Source organism: Gopherus evgoodei, chromosome 10 (assembly GCF_007399415.2).
Source record: "Gopherus evgoodei ecotype Sinaloan lineage chromosome 10, rGopEvg1_v1.p, whole genome shotgun sequence".
NCBI lineage: Eukaryota > Metazoa > Chordata > Testudines > Testudinidae > Gopherus > Gopherus evgoodei.
Genome location: NC_044331.1, coordinates 52,415,755 through 52,430,533, shown reverse-complemented (window position 1 = coordinate 52,430,533; position 14,779 = coordinate 52,415,755). Strand labels below are relative to the sequence as shown.

At 43.5% G+C, this 14,779-nt stretch overlaps 1 protein-coding gene across 6 annotated transcripts in view; it reads right to left on the bottom strand.

The window, feature by feature from the left end:
- Positions 1-13,639, bottom strand: part of ADCY9 (adenylate cyclase 9) — a 177,474-nt gene extending 163,835 nt beyond the window's left edge. For 5 of the 6 annotated variants that reach the window (XM_030579182.1, XM_030579179.1, XM_030579180.1 and 2 more), the window contains exon 1: positions 11,265-13,639. In XM_030579182.1, the coding sequence (XP_030435042.1) occupies positions 11,265-12,963 (1,699 nt within the window). In that variant the 5' untranslated portion in view covers positions 12,964-13,639. The remainder of the gene's footprint in view (positions 1-11,264) is intronic. The other variant, XM_030579184.1, reaches the window with a different exon arrangement.
- Positions 13,640-14,779: the final 1,140 nt, after the last annotated feature.

Genomic DNA, 14,779 nt, shown 5'->3' with positions numbered 1-14,779 from the left:
GGCTCTGAATCCAAGTGCTTAAGTGACTTGCACCAGATCACTGGTGTGACTTTCTTTAAAACATCATCAGCAAACATATATTTCTTGAATGGTTCTTATTCCCGAACTAGGTCTCTTTTACAGCTTGCTGCCATTAGAGGTTTTCCCTTCTAGTGAGTGAATGGTATCTAGATCTCAAATCAATGAAGGCTACACTCAGAAAACCTCAAGACTTCTGGAATATGCTGCTCAAACAGTTTCACTTTTGGTTCTACTCCCTGTCCCTCCATTCTCCCATTTATCTCCAGATTTCTTCTCCTTGTCCAGATCTATTCCGCCCCAACAATCTTCTATTCATTGAATTTTGCTGCTCTTTTAAGACTTATAAGCACATGCTCCACACCTCGTCCCTCTCAGATTTTGGAAGGCACTTCAGATTCTTAAACCTTGGATCAAGTGCCGTAGCTATCTTTAGGAATCTGACATTGGTATCTTCTTTTCATTTTGTCAAATCTTCAATTAAATTGTTCTTAAATCGAACATGGGTCATCATCCAAGACTGCCATAACATTAAATAAACGGCAGAATATGAGTAAAACACAGCAGGAGACATGCTAGTCTCCCCCAAGGAGTTCAGTCATAAATGTAATTAACATTTTTTTAATGAGAGTCATCAGCATGGAAGCATGTCCTCTGGAATGGTGGCTGAAGCATGAAGGGGCATACGAATATTTAGCATACCTGGCACATAAATACCTTGCAATGCCTGCTATAATGGTGCCATGCGAACACTCGTTCTTACTTTCAGATGACATTGTAAATAAGAAACAGGCAGCATTATCTCCCATAAATGTAAACAAACTTGTTTCTCTTAGCAATTGACTGAACCTGAAGTGAGACTGAGTGGACTTGTAGACTCTAAAGTTTTACATTGTTTTGTTTTTGAGTGCAGTTATGTAATTTTAAAAAGCTACATTTGTAAATTGCACTTTCAGGAGAAAGAGATTGCACTACAGTACTTGTCTGAGGTGAACTGAAAAATACTATTTCTTTTGTTTATCATTTTACAATGCAAATATTTATAATAAAAATAATAATATAAAGTGACCCTGGTACACTTTGTATTCTGTGTTGTAACTGAAATCAATATATTTGAAAATGTAGAAAAACATCCAAAAGTATTTAATAAATTTCAATTCGTATTCTATTGTTTAACAGTGAGATTAATCCTGTGATTAATCACAATTAATTTTTTAATTGCAACTTTTTTTTTTAATTTATCGCATGAGTTAACTGGGATTAATTGACGGCCCTACTTCTTTCACCTTCAGCTTGCTAGAAAATGTCAACCTTCCCTTCCAGGTTAGAAGTACTATAATTCACTGTATCTGAAGCTGAATGTGAAGACAATGCTCTGGCTCTAGCTGGTACAGAGTGTGTCTGCCCACCTCTTCCAAGCCCTAGGTCACCATGAGCATGAGGGCCAGTGCTCCAGTTCATCCACTGGCTCACAGTCAGTTTCAGATCCCTGTTTAAAGCCTCAATCCCAATCTACAAAGCAGCTAAAGGATCAAGTCTCAACTATATTAAATGCTGAATTTCAATCTATGAACTACAAAGACAGTTGCATTGGACAACACAGATCACAAAACATGTGAGAGCTGGGGACAAGGAATTCTTGGTTGAGGAGATCTGGCTATGGAACAAAACTTCCAAAGGAGACTAGGTTAATTCAGAATCTGATTGTCTTTAGGAAATGCTGTAAAACTTTCCTCTCCAAAAAAGCTTTTTCCCCATAGTAAAAATGACGCTCACAACACAGACACCTCCAATTACCCAAAGACCTGCAAATTAAAATAAAAAACCCAACCCTATTAACATAAATAAATTAACAAACAAACAAATTACACTCACAAACACATATCCCCAAGTAGAGATATTACTCTCAAAAGGGAGGAGAACCAGAAACTCTATGAAGCACTCTAGGAATTTAGCTATTGATTTTGTTCTGACATCAGATACTACAGTGATGGACAGCAATATAAAACACAAACCGAGAGTGAGTGTATCAATTATCAGATAACCAGAGAAACTGAAAACTGGACTGGAGCTATTAGTGGAAATCTAAAATACACATAATAGCATGTCCAATTCATTTAGTTTAGGACTGAAATTCAGGGTTGTGTGTGTGTTTCCGTTACTGGATTTATTTTTAAATTTTATTTTTTTTGTTAAATTTATCAAAGTATACATATTTACTGGAATGCAATACACACACAAAACTAATATTATGTAAATAAATAGCAAGCAGCTGACAATATATTTTAATGTAAAAAAATAGTTTTTATAAACCTTTACAAAGACTACCATCAGGTACCAATTTAGTAACAAAGTTTCCAGTCAAGGTAGGGAAACATTACTTCAGTGAACACCATGGGCCCTGCTGTTTACAGTTCTCATCCCTGAGGAATTTCCAGCAGCAGTAACATTTCATAACAGATGACGACCTATTTAATTGAGCATTCTCAGTGGAAGAAATTGAATTACTGATTACTAAGGGTCCCAGAAATTCTTGTTTGATTTGTTATTTTCCCTCAGGCTCTTCACCAGCACTCTGAGATAGCCAACACACCACATTCTCTTGCAGTATTTCCATCTAACAGAACTTCCTGCTTCTAGTCTAAAATGCTTTCCCAAGCAGCAAGAAAAACATTCAAAAGTTATTTCAATCATATCTTCAATAATCTAAATATTATAGAGAGACACAAGGTGGGTGAGGTAATATCTTTTATTAGGACAACTTTTGCTGGTGAAAGAGACAAGCTTTCAAGCTTACAGAGCTCTTCTTCAGATCTGGGATGGTCCAATAAAAGGTACACCTCTACCCCAATATAATGCTGTCCTCAGAAGCCAAAAAAATCTTATGGCGTTATAGGTGAAACCATGTTGTATCGAACTTGCTCTGATCTGCCAGAGTGCGCAACCCTGCCCCCACAGAGCGCTGCTTTACTGCGTTATATCCAAATTCATGTTATATCGGGTCATGTTATACCAGGGTAGAGGTATATTACCTCACCCACCTTGTCTTACTAATATCCTGGGAACAACACAGCTACAACACCATTCTAAATACTATATGGGTAGGCAAATGTGGTTATTATAGCAGAAAGGTACGTCATAGGAACAGAGGGAGACAAGAAAAAAAGCCAACTAAAAATTTCTATTAAATCCATTGAGAACCAGATTTAAGGAGCTGAAATATATGAGAAACGGTTATAAGTCATGAAACTAAATACTATTCTTCACTGGCATAACTCAAAAGAATAATATGGCCCATGATGTCTGACGGATTTTTCTTTCAGGGGGAGGGTTTTATATCTTAAACTGACATTTTAAAACAAAAAATTCAAACATGTTGATACTAGATGCTAGGTTTGCCAACTTTCTGACTGCAGAAAACTGAATACCATTGCTCTGTCCCTTCCCTGAGGTCATGCCCCTGATCCACCCTTCTCCAAGGCCCCACCCCGCTCACTCCATCCCCTCCTCCCTCCGTTGCTCATTCTCCCTCACCCTCACTCACTTTCACTGGGCTAGGGCAGAAGGTTAGGGTGTGGGATGGGGTGAGGGCTCTGGCTGGGGGTGCCGGCTCTGGGGTGAGGCCAGGGATGAAGGGTTTGGAGTGCAGGAGGGGGCACCAGGCTAGGGCCGAGGGGTTTGGAGTGTGGGAGGGGGCTCTGGGCTGGGATAGGAGGTTGGTGGTGTGGGAGCGGGTAAGGGCTCCGGGATGGGACCAGAAATGAGGGGTTCAGGGTGCCCCAGGTCTGGGGAAGGAGGTTGGGGTGTAGGAGGGAGTACAGGCTCCAGGGAGTTTGGGTGTGGAAGTGGGCTCTGGGCTGGGGCAAGAGGTTGAGGTGCAGGCTCCAGGCAGCACTTACCTCATGAGGCTCCCTGGAAAACAGCAACACGTCCCTGTGGCTCCTAGGCAGAGGGGCAGTCAAGGGGCTCCACACACTGCCCCTGTCCACAGGCACCACCCCCACAGCTCACATTGACCGCAATTCCCAGCCAATGGGAACTGCAGAGCCGGCACTCAGGGCAGCGCCTGCACCATGGGCAGGGGCAGCACATGGAGCCCCCCTGGCTGCACCCTGTGCCTAGGAGCCAGAGGAATATGCCGGCTGCTTCCGGGAGCCACGTGGACCTGGCCGCTGCGACCAACCAGACTTTTAGTGGCCCAGTCAGCTGTGCTGACCAGAGCCACCAGGGTCCCTTTCCGACTGGGCATTCCAGTAAAAAAACGGATGTCTAGCAACCCTACTAGCTACCCAGTACTAACAGTAAATTCACAAACTTAGACTCGAGAAGCATCTACACTGCCCAGCAAATTCGGACTACTGGGATTAGAATAGTATGGCACACCAAAGTGCTGTGCTGTAATTCCCCCAGGAGATGCTGCAGAGATGAACTAAAAGGTTCCCAGTTCACATTAAGTTAGTCCTCTTCAAACTGGACTACATTAATGCAAAGAAAGAACCTTTTAGTTTGTGCCTGCATCATCGATATGGGAGAGTTACTGTGCAACTCTCTGAGATACGCTGCTATTCACACCCTTGAGTCCAAACTGTTGGGCAGTGTAGACATGCCCTCAGACTTCTGAACCATAGATTGCTTGCTAGCAGTACTTACTACGAAGCTGGATAATCCCTGCTGACATCATAATGCATAATACAGAAAAAATATTTGGATCTAATACTGTGTGATCTCTTTGAAAATAATGCCTTAAAATATTTACTGATAATTTTGTAAGAACCATTGTAAACTGAACTTCCTCACTACAGAACTGTTCCTGCCAGGTGCTATTTCCTTCTTATCTTCCATTAAAGTCAAAGGGAGACGAAGATGCTCAGCACTTTGCAGGATGGGGCCTATTAGTCCTTTAAAGAAAGAAAATGTGTGAAGATTTGATTTACAGAACTACCAGCAATAAAGACACATTTGACGTTGGGATCACTTGTTAAAAACTGATTTAGCTGAGTTTTCTAAATAAAACATCTTAGTTTTTACTGTAACTAACAGTATGGCAGCAATGCAATGAACTCCATCCGATGTACAGTATTTTACATAAACAAAAATCATGAAAACATACTATGAAAAAGCACTTGAGACAAAAAGAAATTTCAAGACCACACTTCTTTCAAATAGTAAAATGTCACTTCTACTTTTAACATACTTGTTAGTATCATGAACATATGAAGTTTTAAATAACAGTTTAGGCTTAGCAGTCCTTTTGTGTGTTCATAACATGAAACAAAGTTTGCTAGTATGAAACAACTTTTGAAAGCATAGTTTATTCCTATAGCACACATCTCTCAGTTACAGTGTCATTAAATACAAGCATATGCATTTTAATTTGTCAGAACAGCCATAGTACATGTCCACATTTACCAAAGTTGTCAACCTCTATTGCCTATTGGTAATTTTCATCCCCCACTTCCTCCTCAAAGCATGCACGCACACATCTGCACACACGCGCGCGCACACACAGTTTGTCCTTACAAGGAAAGCAAGAAATCTATTTTCTGCTAGGTCTGTAACCAATTCGGAGACTGCTAATTAACAAGAATCCAGAAATAACTTGGCAAGGGAATTGAGTCTTCTGTATCACATTGCTTTCAACACTTTTCTTCGCTTTCAACAGTTTTCTTCACACAAGGCCAGATTCTGATACTCTTTATGAATAGCAGCTTTCCTCCCCGAGGGGCCCATTGACTTCCTGGGACTACTTGTAGTTTAAGTAAAAACACAGCATGTATAAGGGTATTACTAACTGGCACTTAATTACCTCAGAACAATACCTAAATGAACTAACTTTAACCAAACGTATATAACTTCAACCAGATTAGAACACAGATAAAACACCTGGATTGATATCAGATATATCAAAGGATAGATTTTCTTTTGCTAAAAGAACGAGGAGTACTTGTGACACCTTAAAGACTAACAAATTTATTTGTGCATAAGCTTTCGTGGCTAAACCCCACTTCATTAGATGCATGCAGTAGAAAATACAGTAGGAAGATATATATACACAGAGAACATGAAAAAATGGGTGTTGCCATACCAACTATAATGAGAATAATCAATTAAGATGGGCTATTATCAGCAGGAGACAAAAAACTTTTGTAGTGACAATCAGGATGGCCCATTTCCAACAGTTGCCGACAAGGTGTGAGTAACAGTAGGGAAGGCTTGTTGGAATCCTAGCCTCTCTCCCAGAGAGCCACCTAGTGACCTCTAGAACACCAAAGGAGATTTCCCCCAATCACTCCCCAGCCAAACCCTGCAATGCCTCTCCTGGAACTAGACCTCTCAAGGTCTCCAAGGGCAAGGCTTTCTTCCTAAGGATTCGGGTATTCTGAAGAAGAGAAAGCATGTGCATGCACATGTGCATAGGTGCATACACAGATGGATAGGGGAGAAGGAATGCAGCAGAGGAGGGAGGTACTCCCCCGCCCTGGATTAGATTAATCCATTTAACTTCAACTGTCTTCTACTTTCCACTTGCAAACTAGGATCAAGCAGAAATCTGTAATTATGGTGACTATTTTTTTTTTTAAATGTACATTCACAAAACACCTTGCCTGATTAACTTCAATTTTGGTGACAGAATTCTCATTTTCATTGATATGTCTCCAGTGCGGACAACTCTTAGGATTTTATTGTGAGTAATGGCATTTTATCACAGTAACATGATTGAAAAAGCTCCCACTCCAGCTTCCTAGTCATCCAAGGAGATTTCCAGCAAAAATGGGGAAAGACAGACTTAACTGCTTGAAATTTCTAAATCAGACACACTCAGAGAATTTTTTTTAAGTTTACAAAAAGCAGTCTCAGCATGTGTTCCAGAAAAGGAAAGTAGTTAGTATCAAACGTAACAAGCCCACCGTTCCCACTGTGGCACTACAAACAATTAAAAGAGGCAATATTAAAAAGCAAAATAGAATGGCATTATTAGGAAAATCTTAAAGTAAGCTGAGGATCTAGGGAGAAGAGGAAGAGACTGAGAAATGAAATACTGAAGAGTAAATAAATCTTATGTCTGTTGTTACAGTTAGCACTACAATGCTAGAGCAGAATGATAATATCCTAGGATTACACCACTTCAACAATATTCCTCTTCTCTCTGTTTGCTATCAACTCATTCCCACAGAAGATCTACTCATGAGGTTAAGGGAAACTTCCTATTACTGCATCACCTCACAAACACCTACCTTGCCACTCAGCAGGTCCTGGACATAGGACAAGGGAAGAGAACAAGCAATCATCAGAGACTTCAATTCCTACTACAGAAATCTCTCAGAACTCCTGCATAAAAATAACTCTCTCTGAAGCAGGACTGAGATTCCCCACATACCTGTACAAAGCACTGCTGCTATGCTAAACTGATATCAGTGCTGTTTCTTTGTTCTGTTTTATTCATGTTCTTATGTCCACCTAACACTGTGGTATCTCTCCCCTGCAAAAAAGGTCATGAGGAGACAACACGTTGCAGAAATACATCATAATAGCTCTCAGCTATTACACATCATATATATATCATATATCATAAATACACATCATAATAGCTCTCAGCACTGCTGTCATGAAGGAAAGGGACCATATCCAACACCCATTGCACACAGGTATGATTTTGTTTTAAAAACCACATACACCTCGATACCTCAATAGAATGCTGTTCTCGGGAGCCAAAAAAATCTTACCGGATTATAGGTGAAACCGCATTATATTGAAATTACTTTGATTCACTGGAGTGTGCAGCCCTGCCCCACTGGCGCACTGCTTTACCGTGTTATATCCGAATTCACATTACATTGGGTCGCGTTATATCGAGGTAGAGGTGTACATACACACTTTTATTTATGTTTGCATATGTGTGTGTGTGTGTGTGTGTGTGTATGTAAAGAGCAAGGAAGAAGATGTGAGATAGTTGCTGATCTATAACAAGAGAAGGGAGAAAAAAAAATTCATATATTTCACATTTTCCTCATTAAAGTAATTGTTTCATGAACGGGGGGGGGGCACAAGTGAATGGCTCTGGAGAAAATTTTATTCATTGGTACCGTCTTTCATCTCTAGGTCCCAGCTTTAATTCAAACACCTTTAACTTGAAAATCGTCCATTTTCAACATTTAGTTAAAACCAGGTTCTACGCCTACTTTGTCCCTGCCAAATTTTGTGCTTTAAAAAATTCACATTTCCTTCTTTACTCTACTTCTTTTCTCTTTCACTGTTTGTGCAAGTCTTTCATACCGTGACAGGTGAAACTGACTACTCACAAAATACTGTCAAAGGAACAATATATTGAAAAAAAACAAACATTTTTCTTCTAATTTTTTAATAATTTTAAGTTAAAAAATCAGAAAAATGTGATATTTAACTTGATGACATCCCTTTAAAAGACATTACCCTCTAATCTCTGTTTGATAGGCTATGTGTAAAATAGGTTAAATCCACTTCATATATTGAGAGGGGTCTAACTCAAGTGCCTCCACAAAATTTAACAGTAGCATAGAGAGGCAGTCTTTCAGGCAGAAAACTCTTAAGCCATTTTTAGGTCAATATCAATACCTTAAACTCTGAAAAGAAAACCACAGGCAGCCAGTCCAGACCATGAAGCTCTTGTTGAATGTGCTCATAGCAGGATATTCTGGTTAACAAATAGGTTGCTGGTATTGCACTAGCTGTCAATTCTGAATGGATTCAACATGTAACCCTGTGTACAGCACATTTTAGTAATCAAGACTGGAAGGGAGAAAGGCATGAATCATAGAGGCATGGTCAATTTGGAAAGAAAAAATTGCTAGCTCCTAGCCAGACACAAATAAAAAAAACAAATTTGGCTACCATGGACAATGATCATCCAGAGATAACAAAAGGGATTCTAATCAGACTCTTATGATGCAAATGTGTGACATACACAACACACACTCAGTGGGACAGAATTGTTTTTAAGCATAGCTCCTTTTCCCCCAACCCAATAACATCATTTCTGTCTTATCTAGATGGAGCCTCAATCAATTTGCCCTTGTTCACAAGCTCCTAGTCACCACCAGATACTGTGGAAGGCACTATAAGAGAGAGAGGAATCTGTAGCTGAGTGTAATGAGCATATTGGAAACAACACAAACCATGCTTCCTTACTAATCCTCCAAATGGCCTTCTATACTTATGTGAAGACAAAATGAAACCTCGAGGAAGACCACAAAAAGAGCAACCTCGAGGTACAGCAATAATTGCTCTACACTCCACTTTGTGATCTCCTTGGAAGATAACATTCACATAATAGCAGCACCATCAATTTTCGCTGTCATGCACAAGTGTATGAATACCACATTGTGATCAATGGTTCTGAAGGGAGCAGATAGACCTAATAAGACCAGCAAGGGGATTTAACCTTCATCCATTACTAGATCATCATCCACCAACACAAGGACAGCCTTTAAACCATACCTATCTCAGTACACAGTGAGACAACAATCAAGGAAACAGAGTTGTTTATCCACAACCTTTCCAATTACCAGAAAGGCCAGAGTCAACCCAGGTCAGTAATGGGACAGCTTTTCCAATATCTGACTTTTTTTAAAGTATATTCTTGCCTATTCCTCTTTAAATGAAGCTTAAAGATTTCAGTATCGTCAGCTGTCAATTGGGTCAACACTTTTTACCAGCATCAAGTAAAATAAAAATCCCTGACCCAAATTCTGAGTAAAATAAGAAGCCCTGATTCTGCTTCCGTGCCTCCAACTGTGTGCCTTCGGAGCCTCCAACCATCATGTTACCACCCATTTCTCCCTCTAGCACCCCTTTCATCTACACTTCGCGTAACATCTGTAAGGACAATTAACTCAATGTTTTCATCAAGAAAATGGGTAATATTTTCACCATAACAGCTCTCTGCCATATGTGATTTGACTTTGCCCCTCTGCCCATCTATTATACCAACTCACTGTCACTCACTCACTCTATTATCCCATTGTTTTGCACTACTCTCCTACTGTCCATTCACTGGGCTGTCTCTGAGCCTTCTGACCTTACTTCTTACCTTTGTTACTACCAATAATCAACCTTCTTTCTCCATCATAGCCCACCCATATGATTCCCACAAGTTCTGTCCCTTCATATTCTCCACAAGCTCTTATGTACAATGAAAAAAATATAACAACTGGAAAAAAATCATGCCTAATCTAAACAATCTCAAATACTTTTTATTTTCTGCTACATTCCACTCCCACTCTCATTTTATCTATTATCCAATTTCAACTGTAAACTCTGCAGGGCAAAGAATGCATGTGCACCACTCACATGACATTGTAGAAACAGAAAATGCTTGTGATGTATGCACTCACAATGGGGCAGAGTTTTACATATCAGAAAAGATAGATGTTCAAAGACAGATGCAGTTAGATCTCTCTCAAGCATTCTTTTCTTTATCCAAAAAAATCAAGGATTTCTATTTAAAATGATCACCAAAGTGAGTATTAGACATCCATATAAACAATGAAAGATATTGGAGAGATCTATTTTTCCTCTCTTAATAGCAAGTTTGTATTTGTTACATGTACCTGAACTTTTCTTAGAGCCACAAAGATGAGAGCATTTATTAGCTCAGTGAACCACCTTGAGTAGTTTTTTTCCAATCCCAAGTTTTAACTCCACAGCTGTAACAACTTGCCATCAAACTGCCAGCTACACACACTGCTCAGTTGTCTTCTATGAATCCATGTATCATTTCCCACCAAAATGCCTATTCAGATAGGTAAATAACTAGCTTTATCTCACTTTTTTTTTTACAGTGGCTAAAATCTAACTTTCTGTACCAAAACCTCACCATTTTTATATATCAGCCTGCAAAACACACATGCCTTATGTATAGCACATGAAGTTAATTAGGAAGATGTCACACTGTATTGAAACAAGAACATTTTGTTGAATAATAAAGACATTTAACAGTCTACTTTCTATTATGTGACATTCCCACGGGGGAGTTTTTAAGGAATTTTGAAGTCAGCAAATATTGCAAGTTCTTTAGAAGTTCTTTCAGACCTTTCATCTCTGCTTGAAGCATCACATTCTGCAGTTTCTGTTCTGTTGCTGAGTTCCAACTTGTACTGGTAAATGTAAAATTTACTCAATTTGCCTAAGTTAGTAAAGCACAGGTCAGTTAACAGGAAACCTTGAACATTCCCCCTCACTGAAGATTCATTACAAAATAAAGCACATACCTTTTAACTGGTCAGCTACCACACTCTGGCCAACTCGTTCAATCACCTTTCCATCCTCCATTTCGTAACGGTCATCCAAATATTTGGCAGTAGCTTCTGAAATATGGACCTTTCCAGCCACTCCCAACTGCTCCATTAGATTGGCCAAGTTGACATCATTAGACCATACATCAAACTTAAACCTCCTCATCCCCAAAATGCCACAAAGAACTGTCCCAGTGTGAACTCCAACTCTCATGTTCACCATTTCTTTTTTCTCTTGGCAAAACTGCTCTATGGCTTTAATCATACCCAAACCCATCTCAATGCAGCAGTAGGCATGATCCGCTCGGGGCTCTGGGCATCCTGCTACACAATAATAACAGTCTCCCAAAGTACTTATCTTCTCACATTTGGTGTCCTCACACAGACGATCAAAGCGGCCAAACAGATCGTTCAAAAGCCCCACTAATGCATGGGCAGATTTGTTTGCACTCATTTTAGTAAAGCCAACTATATCTGCAAACAAAATACTCACTTGTTCAATCTGCTGCATTTTAAAAGGACGGAATATAATGGGGGTTTTCTGTATAGAGGGTTTTTTCTTCCTGTTTTTGGGGCTTGAGGTGGAATGACGTTTGACTGAGTTCTCACTTTCATCATCCCCCTGTTTCATTAAGTCATCAGCTATTATTCTTGGCATCACAGAATGAATCATCCTCTCTTTCAGTGCTTTTTCCACTTCCAAATCTTTTCCATGCATGATTGATTGCCCCACTTTCAAGAATGTGCTCCTTGATCTGACTTCAGACATGATAAATAAATGAATACCTATAGCATGGATACAGATGTGAAGCAAGGCTTTACTCAGCAGTTCCCAGTAAATTACACTGGCTCCAAGGGGTGCAAAGCAGTCTTCATCACTGAAATGATAACCAAAGGTTTCAAAAAGGACTGAGTAGGATAGTCCCAGAAACAAGCTTAAATACAAAGGTAAGTGCATTACTGTGTAGAGCAGCAAAAGCACTTCAACACACATAGAAAAACTGCCTACTTGAGAAAGGCAAGTGTCTGTGGCTCTCACAGGGAGAGTACGATTGGATGTGTCATCACTTCCTGAGATAGGTGTCAAAACTTGGAACTGTGGAGCCAGAGTCAAAATAAAAACCAGGAGGGTGAGGATCAATGAGGTCCACACATAATGCTGGGCATAGATCTTAGTGAAAGTGAACAAGAAAAATGCTACACATACTAAGAGGAAGGACAGAGCTGGCACCATGAAGACAATCAGTTTCTCTCTCATGTGGATTCCAAAATATATACCCCAGAGGAGACAGGCCACACCTATGTAGAAAAGAGCATAGCGAAACCTACGCTGGGTCTGCGGGAAGCATCTCTCCATACAGGCCTCTTCCAGGTTGTTGGAGTCAAACTTGGGGTTCCACCACTTGGAGGAGGCTCTCTCAAAAAGCTGCGGCAGCTTCTTCTTGCGCAAACCTGCACCACCGCTTCCCCCTCCTCCTGTTGTTCTGCGGGCACCTCCTGACTCCCCAGAGCTGCTACAGCTGGAGATGCTGTACTTGCAATGCTTGGAAGAGGAGCAAACCTGGTGCTGTTTGGGGTTGATTCTGACCATCACACTGTTACTGTCTCCACTGGAGTCGCAGCTCACCTCAGTGCTGTGGTGATGCAGTAATTGCTGGTGCGGTGGGGAAGCCATGTTGTCAAATTTTCTTTAAATACTTTAGGAGATGGGTCCTTAGGACTTTAAAAACAATAAATAGAGTGATCCTTTAACTTTCTGACTTGGGGCTTTTCCTAGGACAGTTGCTTTTAAATTCCTTGAGAAATCACTGCCTGTTTAAAGAAACCGCCAGGCAGGTCCACATGATTCAGTTACTTATCCTTCAAACGGAGCAAGACAAACAGGAGACTGGGACCTAGGCAGGCCCACATATTCCAATCTAACGCTGTAGTAGGTATGTCCAGCTGGCTGTCCACAAACTAGCCGCGATTTGTTCCAAGTTAGTTGCAGTTTTGCTGTCACTCCCCAGGTCCTTTCCAATAAGTGCAGCTCAGTCTGGGGAGAGTGACAAGTAGCCCTCTTCGGGAAAGAGCCTCTTCTCCATCTTTTTTGCAGCTTACCGCAGAGGAAGAGGGAGGGAGAAAGCCCCGTGCCTCCCCAGGCCAGGCGTGTTAGCAGCGTGTGGCTCTCACCGCGGCCGCACCGTTCCCACTCCTGACGTTGACACGGAGGAACAAGCCCGGTTTGGCCCTGTCTGGCTCCCGCCCGCAGCCCGCGCTGCTCCGGCAGAGCCCAGCGCTTGGGGCCGGGTTATTTTCCTCGTCCCCAAATTCCCCGCGCACCGGCAGCCTCGGGACGCCCGGGAGACGCAGCCGCCACGCTGTGGTGCGGCAGCCGCCGGCCTGTGCCGCTCCCTGCCGCCCCCAGGGGCCGGCGCGGCCGTTCGCACTCGCCGGGGTGGGGGCTCCACTCCCACCGGTGGGGCCTTCGGCCTCGGAGCCGCCCCGCTCTTTCCTGACGGGCTCCCGGCGCGCAGGGACCGGCCGGGGAGGGGGGTCGGCCCCCGCAGTCCCGCAGCCCCCTCAGCCACCGGCCGCCTGGCTCCGCCAAGGCCAGGCGCACGCGCCGCCGGCTGGGCTCAGCGCTCGGGCGGCCGCCGCCTCCGCTCGTGTCTGCGTCCGGGGGCCCTGGCGGCCCCGGCTCCCTGCTGGCGAGTTAATTCAATTACCCTTCCGGCGGGGAGGCGCCGTGCCGCCGAGGGCAAGGAGCTCCGCGCCCGCGCGATAGCGGGGGGCGCTGCCGCCCGCTCCTGCAGGCAGGGCGGCTCAGGCGCGGCCGCGGGAGTGCGGGTGCAAAGGGGCGCGGGGCGCCGCCGCCGCCACTATCTTCGGCTGCGGGCTGTCACTGAACGGGCTGAGGGCTCGCGCAGCGACGCTCGTGCCCGTGCCACCCTCCCCCGTGGCGAGAAGGCGGGCGCGCGCCCCAAAGACCGAGCCGGGGGGGGCGCTAGCGCGCGCACCCGCCCCCAACCCGTGTCTCGCGCGCCGCCGCCCTTGCCATCCGGGGCAGGGGCCGCTGGGCCCGGGCAGCGCCCCTAGGCTGGGGTGGAGGGAGCCAGGCTGAGGCTGGGTGCCCGTTCCCTGCCTCTCCTGGCGAAGCGCTCAGGCTGCGGCCCCCGGCCCAGACTCTCCGCCCCCGTGCGCACAGCCTGCAGCAAACGGGAGGCGCCCTAGCCTCACGGCTCCCTCCAGCCCTGCGGAGGGACTGGGCGAACTCCTGCCTGCTCCGTCCCACTGTGTCCGGCGGGGCGCACGGAGCTCGGGGAACGCACTGGGGGTCCCGCCCGTGCCAGGGAGAAGCGCTTGGTCTTGCACAGTGCGGACTGTGAGGCTAGGCCAGGAGGAAGAAATTCAGTTTGACCCTCAGATGCAGTTTGAAAGCCATTTCCTTGGAAAGGAAGCATGTTTGGTATAGCACCCGTCACAGACCATAACACCGGGAAATCCATGCT